This window comes from Salvelinus fontinalis, chromosome 6 (genome assembly GCF_029448725.1).
Source record: "Salvelinus fontinalis isolate EN_2023a chromosome 6, ASM2944872v1, whole genome shotgun sequence".
Classification (NCBI taxonomy): Eukaryota; Metazoa; Chordata; class Actinopteri; order Salmoniformes; family Salmonidae; genus Salvelinus; species Salvelinus fontinalis.
Window position 1 is genome coordinate 31,592,926 of NC_074670.1, and position 22,003 is coordinate 31,614,928.

Sequence of the window (22,003 nt, forward strand, 5' to 3'; positions counted from 1 at the left end):
CACGTAAGAACTTACAATCACTGACACTTTGCTTTAGAAAAAAACATTGTATAATAGAACCCTATACATAAAAATAAAATGTTTAGCTCATCCAAAGTACACACAACCTCACTGTAGGAATATACGGACATCACCACTGATGGAACTGTATTAGAAATCAGTGTGTCAGGTCTTGCCTTTGTAACAAGGACACCTATAACTTGTGAATTTTAAACATAAATTAACAAAACGCATAAGGCATCCGTGTCCTTGGGCTTGCTAGTGTTAAGCTGTCATTACTTGAAGTTGAAGAATTTACAGTTCAGCTTCAGTAAAATATTATTTTCAAAGTTTCTGGAATCCAGCCTTGCTCTCCTGTGGCTGAAAACAAGTCCTGCAATGCTGAACAGCCTTTCACAGGCAGCTGATACAGGTAAGGGTGCGTTTAACCTCAGAGACAGCTTACAGACTGCCGGGAAGGACTTGAGCAACTCCATATGATCAGCTGAACAGGCCAGGTATCCGTCCAGCTGTTTGGAGCTTTTTTATGCTTGAGATGTTTTCAGTCGTCCTCATCTGATGAACTGGTGCCATAACCTAGCTGCAGCAAGGGTTCTTCCAGGTGGTCCTTGATGTAGTCCATTCCTGAAATACAAGGAAGACAATAGAAATCACACTGTTATGAGCCTACATTAATCCATCCCCATCTATATAAACCAAGCAACAGGGCTAAATAGGCTACCCATTGGACTGAACCACAAAGTCAGGAATTTAGTTTAAAATGGGTGGTTCTCAAATCTATGAAGAGTCATTGTACACTATACACAGTTGTTTATGAAAAATAAAATACTGTTAATTAACCACATATTCTCTTACCTATTTGAATGGTGGCGTCATCCTTTTCCACGCTGTTTGAATTTGGGGAGAAGGATGTGGTGATTGACAGAGTCGAATGCCTTGGCCAGGTCAATGAATACGGCTGCACAGTATTGTTTCTTATCGATGGCGGTTAGGATATCGTTTAGGACCTTGAGCGTGGCTGAGGTGCACCCATGACCAGCTCTGAAACCAGATTGCATAGCGGAAAAGGTATGGTGGGATTCGAAATGGTCGGTAATCTGTTTGTTGACTTGGCTTTCGAAGACCTTAGAAAGGCAGGGTAGGATAGATATAGGTCTGTAGCAGTTTGGGTCAAGAGTGTCCCCCCTTTGAAGAGGGGGATGACCGCAGCTGCTTTCCAATCTTTGGGAATCTCAGACGACATGAAAGAGAGGTTGAACAGGCTAGTAATAGGGGTTGCAACAATTTCGGCAGATAATTTTAGAAAGAAAGGGTCCAGATTGTCTAGCCCGGCTGATTTGTAGGGATCCAGATTTTGCAGCTCTTTCAGAACATCAGCTGACTGGATTTGGGAGAAGGAGAAATGGGGAAGGCTTGGGCGAGTTGCTGTGGGGGGTCCAGTGCTGTTGACTGGGGGTAGGGGTAGCCAGGTGGAAAGCATGGCCAGCCGTAGAAAAATGCTTATTGAAATTCTCAATAATAGTGGATTTATCGGTGGTGACAGTGTTTCCTGTCCTCAGTGCAGTGGGCAGCTGGGAGGAGGTGTTCTTATTCTCCATGGACTTTACAGTGTCCCAGAACTTTTTTGAATTTGTGTTGCAGGAAGCAAATTTCTGCTTGAAAAAGCTAGTCTTGGCTTTTCTAACTGCCTGTGTATATTGGTTTCTAGCTTCCCTGAAAAGTTGATCAGGTGTTTAGAGAACATGCATTTGGCTAGACTAATGTTAGCTGGCTAAAAATGTGCCCAGATTCGGAAACTACCAGTTAGCTAGCTTGTTAATAAGTAGGCTCATGTCAGTTTAGTTAGATTGCTTTAGCTAGCAAAGCTTTCGAATCTGGCCACATTTTAGCCAGCTCAAGTAGGTAGCTATTAGCTAGTGATCTATTTAGGTATAGAATTAGTTAGCATCAACCAACACTGCTGGTTGCATTAGCAAATGTGGGTTAGCTATCATGCTAATTAGCGTGCTAACAGTAGACTTACCTCAATGTGTTTTTTAGGTTCGAAGGCGAGTTCTTGAACGCTAGTATTTCCTGAACTTTTGGTAAACATAAGACAATTTTTTAATAAAAAAAATTATATTTTTAAATATTTTTTATTAACAACAAATCAAAACAGAAAGTACATAAGGGAACACAAGTATATATAGATTATATGAGGATTGGATCAACTCTGCATGTCGTCGCCTGGCCTGCTGCCTAGCAAAACAAGTTCACCCATTAGTGTGCCGACTCGCCGATGTTGCTTGCATCTTTTTTCCAACATTATTCGTATTTTTTCTTCCAGCTTCAGATTGATTTGATTTTGTAGCGAGTAACGAAGGCGTCATGGGAAATGAATCGGAGTAAAATTATGCTTTTTGTGTTTTTAATGTAGGGAAGTAAAGTAAAAGTCGACAGAAAGAGTAAAGTACAGATACCCCCCAAAACGACTTAAGTACAGTAACGAAGTATTTCAACTTCGTTACTTTACACAACTGATTTTCATTTGTTTTCAATCAAATATATTTCAAACCATACTTTGCATACTGTACATGCGCTACACTCAAAATGATCAAATCAAGATTACATTGTCTCGAAACAAGAAGGCACCATTCACAGTTAGCTCGTTTAATCTGTTTAATTGTCTCTTTCATAAAGTCAATGAGCTGTAAACGTATGGACAGTACCTGAAATAAAAAAACATTAATGATGCAATGATTGTGTCGAGGAGAGGGTGGGGTAAGTGTTAATTTTGTATGTGTGTCACATGGCTAAGGTGATTAGGCCAGGGGAGGGGGAAGTGTGTTGCAAATGACCTCCTTGAGAGATGGAAATGTCTTGTCTTCCAATGGAACACCACATCCCACTATTCCAACTTTCTCTTTTTAGAGTTTGGTATAAAAACGGCACTGCTGACTTCCAGTGTCAGAGCTCTATAGAAAGAAACATATCTTAGATCCACAAGTTATTCAGTCACAGAGACAGGACCAGACCAAGACTAGAGCAACCGACACAGCTAAACAACAGAGAAATGTCAATGGACTGCAGCATTGGTGAGGATAAAATCAATGGATTTTGGGCTTCTGGATTTAGCCTTTTTACTTTTAAGATCACAGTTGTGCTGTTTTTACTTACATTCTCTAATAATTTTTGGGGGTCTAGTTAAAATCAGGTTTGCCTTGTTGCATGCATCTATGTCCTTGGGAAGACTTTTTGGCTAGTCCATCTGTAGATGCTCTACAATCCATCTACAGCCTATCAGTAACATTTCCTACTAACCCTAGCACTAACCCTTATCCTAACCCTGAACTTAACCCTTACCCTTATTCTAAACCTAATCGTAACCTTAGTAAGCAGTTGCTTATCAACAGATAGTTTGTTGATAGTATGACATAGTATTCAGACTATCCAAGTGTTTGTATTTCTGTCTATTCGTAGTATTACGTACTTAACATGTGAACTGTCCTCAATGACTTGTATGTATTTACTGTATTAACCGTCTCGACATGTTTTTCAATGTTTGATACTTACCACTGTTTGTCTTATACTTGTGATTCATTCATCCTTTACCTTTGTCTTGTTTGTTTGTTATCTCTTTGTACTGTTTGACGTGTGCGTCTATACCAGTAGGAGATTGGGCAGTGAGGAAGAGGATATTTCCCTCCCTGATACACTTCCCTTTGTTCCATTTCCATTGGCTCCTGCCTTGAAGTAATCATTGGGATGCCAGAGGTATTTAGAGCTGTAGTTGCCGTTTCGTTCTATTATTCAAAATAAAATATATCTAAATCAATGTGAGTAACATTGGTACTGTTCTGCAGGTCAAGACAATGCCGCACAGACGGGTGCTAGGACCATGGGGCGCAGGAAGAGAACTATCTTCACCAAAGAGCACCTGAAGCTTCTGCGGGTGGATTTTGATGTTGATCCCTACCCAAGCATTGCCGTGAGGGAGCGCCTATCCCAGGCCACTGGCCTAACAGAATCCCGCATTCAGGTAAGTGGTTGCACACACCTTTCCCATTCAATTACGTTGTAAAAAGCACATTCTCATCTAGCTATCCCTGTCTGTTGCAGGTGTGGTTTCAGAACAGGAGAGCCAGAACAATGAATCACAGGGATCACAAACTCTCCCCTCAGCCAGAGTCGGCTGCCTTTCTACCTACACAGTCTTTCTCCAAACTTCTCCATGGGATCAAAGATGTGACCCACCAGGTCGACATAGAGGAAGTCTCTTATTGCCAGCCGCTGAACCACAGCCAGATGAACGAGGAGGACTGCTTCTACGGTCCCTCATCTTGTCCCCCCACCTCCCCGCTCTCTCCAGGGGATGCCGGATACAGCAGTCCCTCATTCAGTGTGGGAGTGAGACAGTGCCCAGGAACCTGTCATGTCTCTCCAGGTGCTTTGCCAGAAGCTCAATGCTCCACCGTTGCCCAGGAGTTCACGTTCGGCTCCCAGGGGGAGGGCCAGGCCTTCCGCTACTCACCTCCATCTGGACTTCTTCATCCCCAGTACGCCCACGGCGGACTCCAGTCCGTTCGTGCCAGCAGTACCTTCGACCAGTTCTCAAATTGCCCTGCCACACCGGACTCGGCCTGCTGGGACATAGGACTTGAGAACACATATCCCATAGACCAGGGTTTCCTGTACAGGGAAGTCTCCGACGAGTACTCAAGTCCTTCTGGGCTCTTTGATGTTATGCAAGAAGCCCCACTAACTGAACTGTCTTCCCAGTGTGTGGAAGACTTCTTTGAACAGATGGAGTAGAGTTCAGTGGCAGGACCAGTAAACACCCCTACCATATTCATAAGTCTTCAATGGAAAGGGTTGCCAACACTCCAGGTTTGAATAGGTCTAGCTCTTGTAAGAAGTAGTGCTGTTCCGGGACGGTTTCAATGAAACAAATAATGAACATTTTAATTATGTCGATGGACTTATAATCAATCCCAGAATGAGTTCGGCAACATTAAGGCAGACCTGAAGGTATTAGCCATGTACAATAGGACTGTTGCATGAATGAACATAGCTGCTGCGTTATGTAGGGAGTTAATTTACAACTATAATATAGGGTTAATCTATTTATTTTTAAAACATGTAATTAACCAGGGGAGTCAGTTAAGAAGAACGCATATTTATTGTGTATAATAATACATTGACAATTTATTTTACATAATGTATCACTATTTACTCCAAATAAACACCTACTTTGTGAACTGCTGTTTTGATATTTTATTCTCTCATAATTGACAATGAAATAGGAATACCATACCCGCCGTAATTTGAGTCAAGTGTCCGGTAAGTAGTGGCTCCCATTCAATTTTAGAAGAAGTCTTTTAAATCACTCTTCCTTTGTCATTGATAGATATCTGCAAAAATATATTAGATTACAACCAAATGGCGGAACGTGTTAGGAGGCGGAACTTTTAAATTGGTGGATGTTTCCTAGACGTCTGGAAATACAGATGGCCATCACTTCCGGATTCTCTGTACGCATGTGAGACAGTTGGTAACACGTTTGTTTTGCAACTATTGTATTTGTCCAGATGAAGTAAACAAATGCGCTTCATTAACTGACTGGAAATCAAGTTGTTTGGCGTAGCTATTTCGCAGGTAATGTGGCTTTATTTCTCCCCGCTAAGTTGCAATTAGCTTTGACAAGCTTTGACAAGTACAGAAAACGGGTCTAAGAATATTTCGTATTATTCTGTATGTAAATCCGACACACTCCATGTATACTGAATACAAATATAAACTCAACATGCAACTATTTAAACGATTTTACTGAGTTAGTTCATATAAGGAAATCAGTCAATTTTAATTAGACCCTAATCAATGGTTTCACATTACTTGGCAGGGGCGCAGCCATGGTTGGGCTTGGAATAGCATAGGCCCTAGGCCCACCCACTTGGGAGCCAGGCCCAGCCAATCAGAACGAGTTTTAACCCCACGAAGGGCTTTGTTACATACAGAAATACTTCTGTTTCATCAGCTGTCCGTGTGGCTGGTCTTAGATCCTGCAGGTGAAGAGCCACGTGTGGAGGTCCAGGGCTGGCGTGGTCTGCGGTTCTGATGCCGGTTGGACGTACTGCCAAATTCTCAAAAATGACATTGGAGGTGGCTTATGGTAGAGAAATTAACATTCTCAATTACCTGGCAACAGCTCGGGTGGACATTGCTGCTAGTGTAACGGATGTGAAATGGCTAGCTAGTTAGCGGTGGTGCGCGCTATTAGCCTTTCAATCAGGTTACGTCACTTGCTCTGAGACCTTGTAGTGGTTCACCTTGCTCTGCAAGGGCCGCGGCTTTTGTGGAGCGATGGGTAACGATGCTTCGTGGGTAACTGTTGTCTGTGTGCAGAGAGACCCTGGTTCGCGCCCGGGTCAGGGCGCGAGGGGACGGACTAAAGTTAACTGTTACACTGTCAGCATGCCAATTGCATGCTCCCCTAAAACGTGAGACTTCTGTGGCATTGTGTTATGTGACACAACTGCACATTTAAGAGTGGCCTTTTATTGGCCCCAGCGTTTATATTTTTATTCAGTGTATGTGTTACATTTCATAGGTATTAATTTGTGAATGTCCATCCATTTCTTATGATATATTACGAATTACAATTTGTATTATTGCTAAACTTACAACCTTCTAGGGGTAAAGGTTAGGAGTTAGGTTAACATGCTAAATAGTTGCAAAGTAGCTAAAAAGTAGTAAGTAGTTGAAACATTGCTAAAATGCTGAAGTTGTCCATGATGAGATCGGTATCTATGGGTGAGCCATCCCTTAAGTAGACTGGAACTGTGCCCATTTTTTTCAATGGTAAACTACCTGAGTAAAACATTTATTCACCAGCTTTGCCTCAACTCCTTCAGAGTTGAGTAGGCTACCTGCCGGCAGATGGTGCTAATATTCCTTTTAGGTTGTTTTTCCAACTGCATCCAACTAATCTATGTAGTTGGCTATACACTTGTCATGTCCCCCGTTGACCGGCTCGTACATAAAACATCCTCCATTCAGGCTGCAAGGGCGTCGAGTTCCTTCTTACGTAGCTTTAATGGCGAGCCGTACAAAAAGGGTAAAATTGGCGTACTGTTAAAAAAAAAAAAAAATCCACCACCATGCTAGTCACTAATGCTACTTCCTGATTTGGAAAAGTGTAGCGTGTTTTGTCGACATTTGGAACGTTTACTGATAAATTTGCTGTTTCCATCAGGCATATCGTGATAAAAAAAAAATCCTACATAAAAGGTTGGATGGAAGCCTGGGCAGTGGCATATCCCATCCCTTTGAGGTTTGTTTTCCAACCCATCTCTCGCCGGCTCTGCAGTGTCTAAATCTAACCATGATGGCGTTCCAACTCCAGTGCAGCTCAGTGTAAACAAGTGTAATAGTCTAAATCTGCTGGCTAAGCCAGTTGCATAGATTCCAGTTGGACGCAGTTGACAAAAATAACGTAAAAGGAACAATAGCGCCATCTGCCAGCCGGTTGGGCTAGAGTTGACAGCAGGCTTGAGTTTTTCAAATGAACCTCCGACTCCTTTGAGTCACTATGCGTCAATACTTAAATGTACATTCTTAAATCCTTCCTGTGTACCCATTTTTGTCCTAAGTTGCGTGCCTTAGTATTTCTCAGTCAGTGGTTGTATTTGATTGACGTTTTATTAAAATGTATTACTTTCAGCAAACAAAGGCACGCAACAACTATAGTTTGGTCTCAACTATGTTGAGGTACTTGGCAACAGTCGGCTACAATTTGTATGCCAGATGTCATATCTTAATGTGTTGGCATTACAGTTTAGCTTATACAAAACATTGCCATAGTCAGATTTTTCTTATTGCTACTTTATCACTGAATCAAGAACAAAGAAATGATCTTAGTCCAGTTGCAGGTGGTTCTCCAAAAAAGAGATTATTCAGATATATATTAAATCAACGTTTTGCACCGAGTGAGGTGTTCCCTTGCCATTTTAGCTGCCAGACATCTTGCATTTCCCAACATCTTTGCAGGAGCTAGTCATTTCTATGCGTCGTGGCCACTTGTAGTGGTAGATGGCAGCGCATCACACATTGCGACCAAAACAAATGCAAGATGCATTTCTCACTTGATATAAAACGTGGATGTAATATCTTTCTGAATATTCTGTTGTTTTGGAGAACTATCTGTAACCGGACACGGACATTTCTAAGATACTTTCTTTGTTCTCGTTTCAGTGAAAAAAGTATCGCCAAGGACAGGTAAGTTGAAAAATCTATGGTGACGTTTTGTCCGGAGTTACCTGCTGACCACACCGCTCGTGTGCGTTGCAAAATAAATGTACATAAACAACAAATGTTATTCAATCATTGCACCCACACTGCTCGGGCGTCTGCGTGGCCAGGCGCTAAAATAGAACTTGGTTCTATTTGTGATGCTCAACGCGCTCCAAGTCTTGCCTCTCCCATCCCCTCATTGGTTTTTAGGAGCATATACCCACGTGGGTGATTGAAAGATGAACTGAGGTCCATACTCAGTTCATCTTTGTGGTAATGCACTGTAAAGTTGTTTGCCAACTGCCAAAGTCCAAAGAAGAAAAATAACCCTGAAAGAGGAGAGAATTCGGCTTACCATTTTATCTGTGGATTAATTGTCGGAGTAGAGGACATTGTTCATTTCAGGTAAAATAACAAAGTAGCCTGCAACGGCAAGCTAGCTAAATTGCCATAATTGTTTAATGCTTTTTGACCTGTCTCCAAATTATATAATATAATTGGTTCAATGTTTTGATATTTCAACCTGTGTGTCCTGATCGCGTCTGGCGTGGGTGAACAAAATCAACTTGCCCGCCATAGCGGACGGACGCACGGTTTGGTCAGCATGTAATGCCCAGTAATGGAAACGTATTATTAAGTTATCACGTTATCTGGCGTACAAACTGTAGCTTAGGTTGAAATGAGCTCCAAGCTAAATCTCTTTGCATGGTAGCTAGCTGGACATGCAGCAGTCAGGTTTTCTTTAAGAAGTACAAGAAGAGACTCCTCAACACTTGAGTAAATGTTGTAATACAAAGACGACTAACTTAATGGTCGTTAAATGAGACAAACAATTTATGATAATGTTGTTACATGTAGTGGATTGTAGGTAGTGCTGCTCCCAAAACACCCACTAGCTATTAGGGCCGGGACGATACCAGTATCTCAATCTTTTTTCCATGGCAAAATGAAAACCCGAAGCTGGTAACTCTTTGCTCCTTTAAAAACCTGCTGTATGTAAAACTGTGTAATATTATAGCTTGTAAAATACATAAATATGACTCTGGATGACAACATGTTTGTTTCCAACATTAGGACTGTTTTCCGAAATATGTTAAATCTGCTTTTTGTTTCCTTGCTATGATACTGAGTATCGCTATACTGGTATTGTCCCGGTCCTACTAGCTATGTTGTGAGCTGTGTAAAATGCTTGTACAATGTGTAGCATAGACCAAGTTGCTGCAGTTACTTTTATATTGTCAGACAAAGCCATCACCTCTTACTGATACTTATTTCAGATTTCCATGAGTTGAGTGACCCTGTTGTTACTAGTAAATGCACTACAACCATTATGGGCAAGTTTCTTGAGATACTGTAGGTATTTCACTCGCATACACAGAGGTAGTTGGAACTATCTAAATGATTGTTACATGAAGCACCTAATTAAGTGGGATGTGCATAAGGCAAAGCTACATTTGATCCTTCAACTACAGTTTCTGACCTGTGTGATTGTCAGATAGGAGAAGATGGAGGGGAAGGAGCCAAAGAAGGAACAGAAGCGGCACCAGCAGAAGCACAGCGGGCCCAAGGCGGAGAGGAAGAAGAGCAGGAAGCAGCTGGGAACTCCAGCCGGAGATGACGAGCGCAAGAGGAACCCCAAAGCGTTTGCGGTCCAGTCAGCAGTGCGCATGGCCAAAACCTTCCACAGGTCAGCAGCATTCGTATACATGCCCCACTATACTACACTACATGAAAAATCATCCCACCATCAGCTTTCATGTTTGTGTTTTTAGCATTTATTTTGTTTTGTCTCACAAGGTTTACATAGTATATTGTTGTCATTTTAGTTACTGTGACACTAATCTGTGGTTTACAAGTTCATAGAAATAACCATAAGAGTGAATGCTGTTAACATGTATCTTGAGTGGTTCAGACAGAAGGACAGGCATTGAGATTTAGAAAAGCATTGTAGAGGAGGCGGCACAAAAAGTGCAGACAGACACAGTTCAACATTGTAGGAAACTATAAACACTTTTTCCTCTCCCAGAGCCCAGGACCTAAAGGCCAAGAAGCATCACATACCCCTGGTGGACCGCACCCCTTTAGAACCTCCCCCGATAGTGGTGGTCGTGGTAGGACCCCCCAAGGTGGGCAAGAGCACCCTCATCCGCTGCCTGATCAAAAACTTCACACGGCAGAAACTAGGGGACATCTGCGGGCCTGTGACCATCGTCTCTGGTGAGCTGAGCTTGGATGTTTCTTACTGTATTACGATCAGTTAGGTCGTATTCATTAGTGCACACCATAGCAATGCAATTTGCAACCGAAAATGGAAACAAGCACTTCTTGGAAAAGTTAAGGTAGTCCCTCCCCATTTTGTCACGTTTGCTTCCGTTTAGTTCCTAGTGAATACAACCTTGTGTGACCTCAGAGCTGTCACTTAATGTGTTGTGTTTACCTTGTGTGACCACAGAGCTGTCACTTAATGTGTTGTGTTTACCTTGTGTGACCACAGAGCTGTCACTTAATGTGTTGTGTTTACCTTGCGTGACCACAGAGCTGTCACTTAATGTGTTGTGTTTACCTTGCGTGACCACAGAGCTGTCACTTAATGTGTTGTGTTTACCTTGTGTGACCACAGAGCTGTCACTTAATGTGTTGTGTTTACCTTGTGTGCTAATGCCGCCGCACCACCATGTTCATTTTCCTTTCAGGAAAGAAGAGGCGTCTTACCTTCATCGAGTGTAGCAATGACATCAATACAATGATTGACTTGGCAAAGGTTGCTGACCTGGTAAGTTAATTTGTGTATGGTGGTTGAAGCCAAAATGTCAGAATTTTAAAGGGATTTATAACTAGATCGAATTGTACTTCTTATGATATTGGAGTATGTACAGTGTCTGTTTTGATGCCTTATTGTTGGCTTTTTACTATATTTTATCATGCTACAAAAATGAGGTGTTGGCATTAACACTATTTGTGAGTCCCAAATGACATCCTATTCACTATATAGTGCACTACTTTTGACCAGGGCCCATGGTGCACTACTTTTGACCAGGACCCATAGGGCTCTGGTCAAAAATAGTGCATTATATAGCAAGTAGGGTGCCATTTGAGATGCACATATCTGAGACAATTGAATTGAACCCAGACTTCCTTACCAGACAATAAAAATAGACTTGACGTGAGGCTATCAGTAAGTTAAAGACTGACATCCCTGTGGTCCACCAGGTGCTGATGCTCATTGACGCCAGCTTCGGCTTTGAGATGGAGACCTTTGAGTTCCTCAACATCTGCCAGGTGCACGGCTTCCCGCGCATCATGGGCGTGCTCACCCACCTAGACTCGTTCCGCAATAACAAGGCCCTTCGCAAGACCAAGAAGCGGCTCAAGCATCGCTTCTGGACTGAGGTCTACCAGGTCAGCACTGAATTAGAATGAGAAACTTTTTATCTTTGGCTTCACACCATAAATCGTATTAGCAATTGTGTGTAAGAGTGAGTGAGTCCGTGCAAATAGTCTCTTAAAATGCAGGTGAGTACAGGTAGACTGGTCTGTACAGGTAGATGGGTCCCTGCAGGTAGACAGCTTAGGGTTAGCTGCTCAACAGTCTTATGGACTGGAGGTAGAAGCTGTCTCGGAACCTGTTCGTCCGAGACCTGATGCTCAGGTACCGCCTGCCGAAAGGTAGCGGAGAGAGCAGTCTGTGGCTGGAATCCTTGGCGATCTTCCGAACTTCCTCAGAGACCGCCTGGTGTAGATGTCCTGCTGCCTGCATGACTGGGCAGTCTACCCTCTGTAGAGCCTTGTGGTTCAGGCCGTGTAGTTGCCGTACCAGGCGGTGATGCAGCCAGACAGAATGCTCTCAATGGTGCACCTGTAAAGGTCCCTGAGGTTCTGAGGGGCCAAGCCAAACCTCTTCAGCCATCCTGTAGTATTCGATCACCTCCGTGGTTTTTCTGAGGTTGAGAGAGAGGTTATTGTCCTGCCACCACTCTGCCAGGGCTCTTACCACCTCTCTGTAGGCTTTCTCGTCATTGTCAGTGATCAGCCCTATCCCCGTTGTGTCTTCAGCAAACTTGATGATGGAGTTGGTTTGACAGGTTTTTTTGAAGTATTTTTTTATTGGTTTTCACAAATATATTCAAACGGTACAGAGCATCAACAACTGAACACCATACTGTAACTAAATATATACAATCTATATATACAATCTATAGCTAGCATATTTAATTTCTTGGCAAGAGCTGAGATATTTCTGATGTGCTAGATAAACCTTGGAGGTAAATTAGGAGAGTTGGCCAGTCTGTGCCAACCCTGCACTTCCCCTTCATACATCCTGCAACTCAGCTTTTTTCTCTTGTGCTATCGATGTGACAAGTTAACTTGTGATTTTCTTCGGGTTTGTCTTGATAAAACGTTTTAAAAAGTGTACACTATCTGTCAGAGCTTGTAAATGTGTTATAGTTATAAAGGCTAACAATCTCATAAACATGGCCTCTGTTATTTTCTGAACCTAATCCAACACAAGTCCCTTTCCTGAACAGTGTTCCACGTTCCCTTTTTGTTCCCACAGGGTGCCAAACTCTTCTACCTGTCCGGAATGGTGTACGGAGAGTACCAGACCCAGGAGGTCAAGAACCTGGGCCGCTTCATCTCCGTCATGAAGTTCCGCCCGCTGGTGTGGCAGCAATCTCATCCCTACGTCGTGGCCGACCGGTGAGTGTCCAGACTAGAGGTCGACCGATTATGACTTTTCAATGCCGATACCGATTATTGGAGGACTATATATATCATACACACATTTTTGTAATAATGACAATTGCAACAATATTGAATGAACAATGAACACTTTTATTTTAACTTAATATAATACATAAATACACACACGCACACAGCACTGAAGTGACAATGATACTGAAGAGTCTGCTTAGGAGACAAATACTCAACTGTTTGAATAAAAATGGAGTTTAAGTTACCTGTGATGAATGTTGAAAACAAAAACTGTCATTTCTATATGCAGGAAATCCTATTTTAATAATGGGCATGGTAAGAATTGACAACCAAAGTGCGAGTCATAATTCCCATGACACCTAGCAAAATCTGAAAAGCGGTTCCTTCATTTATTCCATAGGATATTTTTTAGATTCACTTAAAATAAGGTCTGTGTTTTGTGTAGGCTTACATCACCGTGCCAATTTTATAACTGTGTAGATATCCATAGGACAAGGTAACTGGTCAATATTGACTAAATATAAGCGAAGATAAAAAAAAATTGTAGTGTGGATTTATGAAAATATGTTGACAAACGTTACCTTATCCTAGTGAGATTTACACTGGTATCAAAATGTCGAGGCGGTTTAAGCTTGCACGAAACACCGACCTTATTTGAAGTGGATCAAGACATTCTCTATGGAAGACATGAACGGTAAAATAACGAAGGAACCCCTTCAAATTCAGCCGCAAGTAAGTTATTACAGGAATTATAACTTGTTGACTATTTCTCTCTAAACCATATACCTTTGACTAATCAGGAAACTATCACCTCGAAAACAAAACGTTTATTCCGTTCCGTATTTTATCTAACGGGTGGGTGGCATCCATGAGTCTAAATATTCCTGTTACATTGCACAACCTTCAATATTGTCATAATTACGTAAAGTTCTGGCAAATTAGTTCGGAAAGAGCCAGGCGGCCCAAACTGTTGCATATACCCTGACTCTGCGTGCAATGAACGCAAGAGAAATGACACAATTTCACCTGGTTAATATTGCCTGCTAACCTGGGTTTCTTTTAGCTAAATATGCAGGTTTAAAAATATATACTTGTGTATTGATTTTAAGAAAGGCATTGATGTTTATGGTTAAGTACACATTGGAGCAATGACAGTCATTGATTGATTGTTTTTTATAAGATAAGTTTAATGCTAGCTAGCAACTTACCATAGCTTACTGCATTCGCTAACAGGCAGGCTCCTCGTGGAGTGCAATGTAATCAATGCAAGATTGGATCCCCCGAGCTGACAAGGTTAAAAATCAGAATGTTCCTAGGCCGTCATTGAAAATAAGAATGTGTTCTTAACTGACTTGCCTAGTTAAATAAAGATTAAATAAAGGTGTAAAAAAATATATAATAATAATTTTAAAAAAAATAAATAAATAAAAATCGGCAAATCGGCGCGCAAAAATACCGATTTCCGATTGTTATGAAAACTTGAAATCGGCCCGATTTTAAACGGCCATTCCGATTAATCGGTCGACCTCTAGTCCAGACTTTTTAGAACAATGTGCTTGTAATGGAACGTAGCCAGAACTGATTCAGAGTAGGGAAAGTGACATGGATCAATTAACTACCAGGGAGAAGCAGTACCCGGACTTTGGGCAAATGGTGTGTACTGTATGTTGCTATTATTGTTTTGTAAATGCTACGCTGCTGTTGTATGGTGCCATGTATGGTTATTGTGTGTAACATAGCTGTTTTCTAATAGAAAGAATGTTTATGGTTTGTGCGTGTGTGTTGTGCACACTTGCGTGCCTATGAGCGATGGATCCTAGCACCCTGCTTTGGTTTTCACTCCGTTTTCAAATGTTCTTGTTGAACTGTACCCCTTCACTGTTCCTCGATCGCACTCGCCATCTACACAGCATGGAAGATTTGACGGACCCCGAGATGATGAGGGTGGACCCCAAGTGTGATCGTACTGTATCTCTCTATGGCTACCTGAGGGGGACATACTTGAAGAGTAAAGGCCAGGTCCATATCCCTGGTAAGTATGCTCATTGGGTTCAGAGCAAATGAGAATCTGAGCCCTTTTGGGGAACACTAACTTGTAGAGATTAATTTAATACTGCATCAATACTCTCAAACCTAGTACATATTGACATGCACTATTCACATTCAACTATGCATTTTGCAAATAAACATAGCATGTGGTTACTGAGGTGGTGTGTTTGGGAAATGTTTCACTCCGACGGTTGTACAAAAGTGGGGTTTTGAAAACATTGATTCTGAAAGCTATATTGTCTTAACATTGGGCAATTTGGTTTGAAACCTAACACATGATGGCACCCTCTGCAGGTGTGGGGGACTTTGCGGTGGCAGACATCAGCTTCCTGCCAGACCCCTGTGCTCTGCCTGAAGCGCAGAAGAAGAGGGCGCTGAACGAGAAGGAGCGGCTGCTCTACGCTCCCATGGCGGGGGTCGGGGGGGTCGTGTACGATAAGGATGCAGTGTACATCGACCTGCCCGGAGGCCACGTCAATCAAGAACAGGTCAGTTCCAACCCCTGGGACATGTTCAGTAAGACACAAAAAAGGAAAATGCTTTGAAACATTTAACAAAAAAGAAAAAACTATGTATTTTTATTGGTCAAAGTCAGATAGTTGATGGATGTTATATGGAAGTCCTCCTGAATATAATTGACTCCTGTTATATACAATGGCCTGAGACTGTTGAAATGAGTGTACTAAACCTAGTGTCATGGGCCATTGAAAATTCCCTCTCCCCTGAACCTAGATAATGTCCAGAGGATTTTGGTAATGTGTGTGCCTATGTTCCATTAGTCAGTTATTTCTGTCCCGTGTCCACTAGGAGGAGGTCCGTCCCACCACAGAGTTGGTCCAATCCCTCATCGGTACACACACCACCCTGGATGCCAAGATGGCCGCCAGCAAAGTGTCACTATTCACAGGGGCGACTGCCCTGACCCCCGGGGAAGTGGAGGAGGAGGAGAATGGGTGAGTGACGCTCACGCAACAACGTCTTGTAAATCTCAAGTGATACCCTATTCCATACATTGTGCGCTACTTTTGAAAGCCACTATGGAATCATTTGAGACACAGCCTCATTGTTAAAATTGTTGAGTCGCTACATTTCTCTAGTCCTAATCCTTAGCTTTATAGCAAACCAAGTGGCTGCCGTTTTGTTCTTTTATGAAATAAAAAGTGGACCCTTAAATAAAGGAATAAAGAAAATGATATATATTTTTGCCTCTGACTTGTGTTGGTCTCCATCTTGTCTTACAGGCTGACGTCAGGACCCCAGGAGAGCCGAGTCTGGGACCCTGAGACACAGAGAGAGAGGAGGAAGGCTGTCTTCACTGAAGAGGAAGATGATGATGATGACAGCGAGGGTAGCAGTGACGAAGAGGGGGATGAGGAAGGAGAGTCTGAAGAAGAGGATGAGGGGGTAAACAAGGGGGAAGAAGAAGAAACTGTTTTGAAGAAAGAGGCTAAGGACAAAACTGAACCAAAAGAGAAGCAAGAAATAAAGACCATCCCTCCAGTGAAGAGACAGAAGATGGAGGAAAGGAAAGCGGAGAAAGAGCCAGTGGTGGAGGTACCTGCCTTTGCAGATAGTGAGGATGAGCTGGAAATGAGTGAGGAGGAGGAAGGGGGCAAGGGAGAGCAGGAGAGTGAAGGAGAGGAAAGTGATTCGGAGGGGGAAGAAGATGAAGAAGACGGTGCAGTGGAAAAGGGTGATCTCAAACCAATAGACTCGGGTCATTGCTCGGAGGAGGAGGATGCGAGTGATTCAATAGAAGATGACTGTGAAACCATTGTCTCGGGCAAAGAAAGCAAGAAGTCAAAGGCCACCTCCAAAATGGAAGAGGAAGATGAGGAGATGGAGGGAGGAGAGCTGTGCTATGAAAGTGCAGGTAATATTCGGTCTATTCAGCGTATTTCCATTGTGGCCCCTCCCCCTTGTCTATACTACCTCTTCAGGGTCCACAGATTTTTGTTCAATAATGCTGCTCTGAATTGAATACCAAGTTGAGTACTTGAATCAGGTGTGTTAGTGGCAGGCTGGAACAAAAACCTGCACACCCTGGTGTAAGCAATATTTTGATGGATGCACCTTACCCCAACAGTTGTCTGTTGAATTCAAAACCAACCTAGCCCTTACTCTCTAGGCCAGGGGTCGGGAACCTTTTTGACTAAGAGAGCCATGAAAGCAAAAAAAATTGGAAATTTATTTCAGTGAGAGCCATATAATATATTTTAAAAGTGAATTCAACTAAATGTCAGTATAATAAGCCTCTGAATTTGTCGAAGTGCCGCTTTACATTCGACCATTTCATCGATGTAATTTTGTCATTGCAAATTAGACACCCCGCAGAACCTGCTCTCTCCACAAAGGCGAATTCTTCGGTCCATTCGTCCTGAAATGTACGATACTTGTCATCTTTTTTTCTTTTCGCCATCTTCTTCGTCGAAGGGTTAGCTTTGAGCTAATGACCGAGCAGACTGATTCAAAAGGAGGCGTTTACCTGTTTTACCTAGCAACGGCCAACGTAGGCCAGTATCATTTAATTAAAATAATGGACAATTGCTCCTGCAGCCCTGAACAGGACATGAGCAGTGAAAAATCGATGGATAGATTAAAACAAGTGAGAATAGGCCTCCCGGGTGGCGCAGTGGTCTAGAGCACTGCATCGCAGTGCTAGCTGCGCCACCAGAGTCTCTGGGTTCGCGCCCAGGCTCTGTCGCAGCCGGCCGCGACCGGGAGGTCTGTGGGGCGACGCACAATTGGCCTAGTGTCGTCCGGGTTAGGGAGGGTTTGGCCGGTAGGGATATCCTTGTCTCATCGCGCTCCAGCGACTCCTGTGGCGGGCCGGGCGCAGTGCGCGCTAACCGAGGGGGGCGGGTGCACGGTGTTTCCTCTGACACATTGGTGAGGCTGGCTTTCGGGTTGGAGGCGCGCTGTGTTAAGAAGCAGTGCGGCTTGGTTGGGTTGTGCTTCGGAGGACGCATGGCTTTCGACCTTCGTCTCTCCCGAGCCCGTACGGGAGTTGTAGCGATGAGACAAGATAGTAATTACTAGCGATTGGATACCACGAAAATTGGGGAGAAAAGGGGAGAAAATTAAAAATAAATAAAACAAAAGTGAGAATATTTTGTTTTATCTGCGAGCCAGATGCTATCATCAAAAGAGCCACACCTGGCTCGGGAGCCATAGGTTCCCGACCCCTGCTCTAGGCACTCCTGTAGATCTGATGGGACTGGATAGGTTTCTTGCCTTGTGATAGGATAATCTAATGACCTATCCAATCGTATTACATTTACAGGAGTGCCTAGGAGCTACGGGTCGATTCAGAATGCGTGCTTCGGTCTGCCATATTGCTTTCACCTTGTGAATACTGATGGGGCGGGGAAGTGGCCAAATGGAACAAAAACTTAAGTTGGAATCAATAATTAATTTGACCTTTGACCCTAAACCACCTCATGTTTCTCAGGGGCACTGCGGTGGAAGGAGGGTCTGCAACAGAAAGCGTCGGAGGCGTTTCTACGGCAACAGCGCGCCGCTCCCAACCTGCGTAAACTGGTGTACGGCACAGGTAACGTCTCCTCCTGGATTTCAGTAACAATATTATACATTTTTGTTCTAAAGGAATTTTTTGCTATTCATTTTACTGACATTTTCCCTTTCATCCTAATGTCAAGACGGTCTTTTTGTTGAGCACTAGTGTATTCATTAATGCACACTATAGCAAAACGTTTAGCAATGAAAATGAGCATTTGTTATTGGACTTTTGCCCCATTTGCTTCTGTTTGTGCCTAGCCTTGATTTCAGACTGACTACACTTGTTTCCTTCAGTGGCAGAGGATGATGGTGATGGTGATGGGGAGGAGGATGAGGAGCTGGGAGGGCTGTTTCGAGTCAGCCGCCCCGAGAAGGGCAAGAAGCATCGTACGGACGGTGTGGACTGCTCCCGTTTTGACCCCGATGCCGCTCACAATTGGGACCTGGAAGAGGTAAAACAAATCTACAAAACCATATTGTAGCGCCCCTTTCCTTTGTCCCATCTCTTTTACTACAGGGTTTATCTTCCTCTGGGACCCCAAGGGTTGCACATTTTTGTTTTAACCCAGCACTAGCACACCTTACTTGGTTCTGGACATTTTAAAGTGTGGAAAGACCAACAGTTGGAAGAAAGGCATTAAGTAAGACGTTAGAAGGAGCTATGGATGGAGGCATCCATACATTTCATATTCTTACCTGGGTTGGGGTCAATACAGTTTTGTTTCCGTCAATTCAAGAGATGAATTAAATTTAGAGAATATTTGTTTCTAATTAGTTATCTAGTTTCCAAATGACATAAATATTGTTTCCTCAGATGCTGGACTCGATACGGGACTGTTTTGTGACGGGGAAATGGGAAGACGATCAAGATGCTGCTACATTGCTGAAAGAGGATGGTAAGGAGTTGCTGCTCGTTGCTTAATAATGTTGGGATTGTTTTCATGACTTTCTTGGTCTTATCCTTAAGTGCTTTATAACTGCAATTTGTCCCATTTTTAAATGCAATCTGTAAAGGTCGACTCCTGTGTTCACATCGAATATGGTAAGCAGAGAGTAATTGAAATTAATCTTCCCCAATTTAAATTATTTTCATGTGCTCCGGATATGGGCTCATATTCCCAACAGAGTAGTCCCAATCCATCAGGGCTATGTACTGTATATCAGAAGTCCACTGTTCATTATCACCCCCTCGCTAACTCGCTCTTCTTTTCTCTTTTAGAGGAGCTGTATGGCGACTTTGAGGACTTGGAGACGGGGGCAGTGCACAAGGGGAAAGCTGGCAAGCAGAAGGACCAAGCCAAGGAAGAAAGTGAGGAGGAGGAGGAGGAGGAGAAGCTGATCAAGGTGGACGACGAGACCCAGAAGAACAAGCGTCTGGAGAAGAAACGGCGGCTGAAGGAGCGTTTCGACACGGAGTATGACGACGGAGACGCCACCTACTTTGACGACCTCAAGGAGGAGATGCAAAAACAGGCAGAGGTGAGGGGTTATGGGGTCATAGGTATGACCTTTGATATGACAGGAGGCTCTGGCCCTGTTTGAGTACTTCAGAAATGCCTTCTTTGTCCTTTCTTGATGTAATCACAGATAAAAAAGAAAAAATGTTTTGTGTAAGTATTTTGACACTTAATTTAGACAGTTATGAAATGAGTGGGGGTTACAGTTAGGTGGGAGAAACAGTGGGAAGGGTGGATGCAGCCAATGTTCCCTAAAAAATGTAGTCACTGTGCAAATTTCAGGTCTGCTGAGTGTAAACTTGAACTGTGAACTTCTGGTGCATGTTTACTGTGCACACTGAGGCTGTACCTGCTTTAAGTTTGTTTTAACAGTGGCCAAGTAGCCTACTGTGGTTATTTGATCATAATGTAGGCCATACAAAAACAATGGAGAAAAACGCGTCACAGAACATTTTAGCATGGAAATAGCTGTTCTATCATTCGGCCTACAGTAGCAGCCAATATGTGGTGTTCAATGCCTACATTCCATTCGACTTAAAAAAAAAAATACAGTTGAAGTTGGAAGTTTACATACACCTTAGCCAAATACATTTAAAGTTTTTCACAGATTTTCACAATAAATGACATTTTATCCTAGTGTAAATTCACTATCTTAGGTCAGGTACGATCACTACTATTTTAAGAATGTGAAATATCAGAATAATAGGAGAGAATGATTTATTTCAGCTTGTACTTCCTTCATCACATTCCCAGTGGGTCAGAAGTTTACATACACTCAATTAGTATTTGGTAGCATTGCCTTAATTGTTTAACTTGGGTCAAATGTTTTGAGAAGCCTTCCACAAGCTTCCCAGAATAAGTTGGGTGAATTTTGGCCTATTCCTCCTGACAGAGCTGGTGTAACTGAGTCAGGCCTCCTTGCTCGCACACGTTTTTTCAGTTCTGCCCACAAATGTTCTATAGTATTGAGCTCAGGGCTTTGTGATGGCCACTCCAATACCTTGACTTTGTTGTCCTTAAGCCATTTTGTCACAACTTTGGAAGTATGCTTGGGGTCATTGTCCATTTGGAAGACTCATTTGTGACCAAGCTTCAACTTCCTGACTGATGTCTTGATGTTGCTTCAATATATCCACATAAGTTTCCTCCCTCATGATGCCATCTATTTTGTGAAGTGCACCAGTCCCTCCTGCAGAAAAGCACCCCCACAACATGATGCTGCCACCCCCGTGCTTCACGGTTGGGATGGTGTTCTTCGGCTTGCAAGCCTCCCCCTTTTTCCTCCAAACATAACGATGGTCATTATGGCCAAACAGTTCTATTTTTGTTTCATCAGACCAGAGGACATTTTTCTAAAGTACGATCTTTGTCCCCATGTGCAGTTGCAAACCGTAGTCTGGCTTTTTTATGGCGGTTTTGGAGCAGTGGCTTCTTCCTTGCTGAGCGTCCTTTCAGGTTCTGTCGATATAGGACTCGTTTTACTGTGGATATAGATACTTTTGTACCCGTTTCCTCCAGCATCTTCACAAGGTCCTTTGCTGTTGTTCTGGGATTGATTTTTACTTTTCGCATCAAAGTATGTTCATCTCTAGGAGACAGAACCCGTCTCCTTCCTGAGCGGTATGATGGCTGCGTGGTCCCATGGTGTTTATACTTGCATACTATTGTTTGTACAGATGAACGTGGTACCTTCAGGTGTTTGGAAATTGCTCCCAAGGATGAACCAGACTTGTCTACAATTATTTTTCTGAAGTCTTGGCTGATTTCTTTTGATTTTCTCATGATGTCAAGCAAAGTGGCACTGAGTTTGAAGGTAGGCTTTGAAATACATCCACATGTACACCACCAATTAACTCAAATGATGTCAATTAGCCTATCAGAAGCTTCTTAAGCAATGACATTATTTTCTGGAATTTTCCAAGCTGATTAGAGACACAGTCAACTTAGTGTATGTAAACTTCTGACCCACTGGAATTGTGATTAAGTGAAATAATCTG

General features: G+C 42.9%; 2 protein-coding genes across 3 annotated transcripts in view; both read left to right on the forward strand.

Annotated features, from left to right (window-relative positions):
• Window positions 1-1,868: 1,868 nt before the first annotated feature.
• Window positions 1,869-5,213, forward strand: mxtx2 (mix-type homeobox gene 2). The gene is made up of 4 exons (XM_055926155.1): window positions 1,869-3,074; window positions 3,649-3,753; window positions 3,843-4,018; window positions 4,099-5,213. Exons 3-4 carry the CDS (start codon window positions 3,878-3,880, stop codon window positions 4,789-4,791), a joined length of 834 nt encoding a protein of 277 aa, XP_055782130.1. The 5' UTR covers window positions 1,869-3,074; window positions 3,649-3,753; window positions 3,843-3,877; the 3' UTR covers window positions 4,792-5,213.
• Window positions 5,214-5,482: 269 nt separating this feature from the next.
• bms1 (BMS1 ribosome biogenesis factor) overlaps window positions 5,483-22,003 on the forward strand; it is a 50,143-nt gene continuing 33,622 nt past the window's right edge. The window contains exons 1-15 of one of the 2 annotated variants that reach the window (XM_055926156.1): window positions 5,483-5,634; window positions 8,230-8,253; window positions 9,764-9,955; window positions 10,295-10,485; window positions 10,962-11,041; window positions 11,479-11,667; window positions 12,824-12,966; window positions 14,892-15,013; window positions 15,325-15,518; window positions 15,838-15,983; window positions 16,272-16,903; window positions 18,482-18,583; window positions 18,844-19,001; window positions 19,364-19,445; window positions 19,769-20,028. In XM_055926156.1, coding sequence (XP_055782131.1) covers window positions 9,774-9,955; window positions 10,295-10,485; window positions 10,962-11,041; window positions 11,479-11,667; window positions 12,824-12,966; window positions 14,892-15,013; window positions 15,325-15,518; window positions 15,838-15,983; window positions 16,272-16,903; window positions 18,482-18,583; window positions 18,844-19,001; window positions 19,364-19,445; window positions 19,769-20,028 — 2,481 coding nt within the window. In that variant the 5' untranslated portion in view covers window positions 5,483-5,634; window positions 8,230-8,253; window positions 9,764-9,773. The remainder of the gene's footprint in view (window positions 5,635-8,229; window positions 8,254-9,763; window positions 9,956-10,294; window positions 10,486-10,961; window positions 11,042-11,478; window positions 11,668-12,823; window positions 12,967-14,891; window positions 15,014-15,324; window positions 15,519-15,837; window positions 15,984-16,271; window positions 16,904-18,481; window positions 18,584-18,843; window positions 19,002-19,363; window positions 19,446-19,768; window positions 20,029-22,003) is intronic. The other variant, XM_055926157.1, reaches the window with a different exon arrangement.

Coding starts and splice junctions, on each gene's coding strand:
- mxtx2 (XM_055926155.1), top strand. CDS start 3,878: ATGGGGCGCAGGAAGAGAACTATCTTCACCAAAGAGCACCTGAAGCTT. Junction 4,019..4,098: donor TAACAGAATCCCGCATTCAG/GTAAGTGGTTGC, acceptor TGTCTGTTGCAG/GTGTGGTTTCAGAACAGGAG.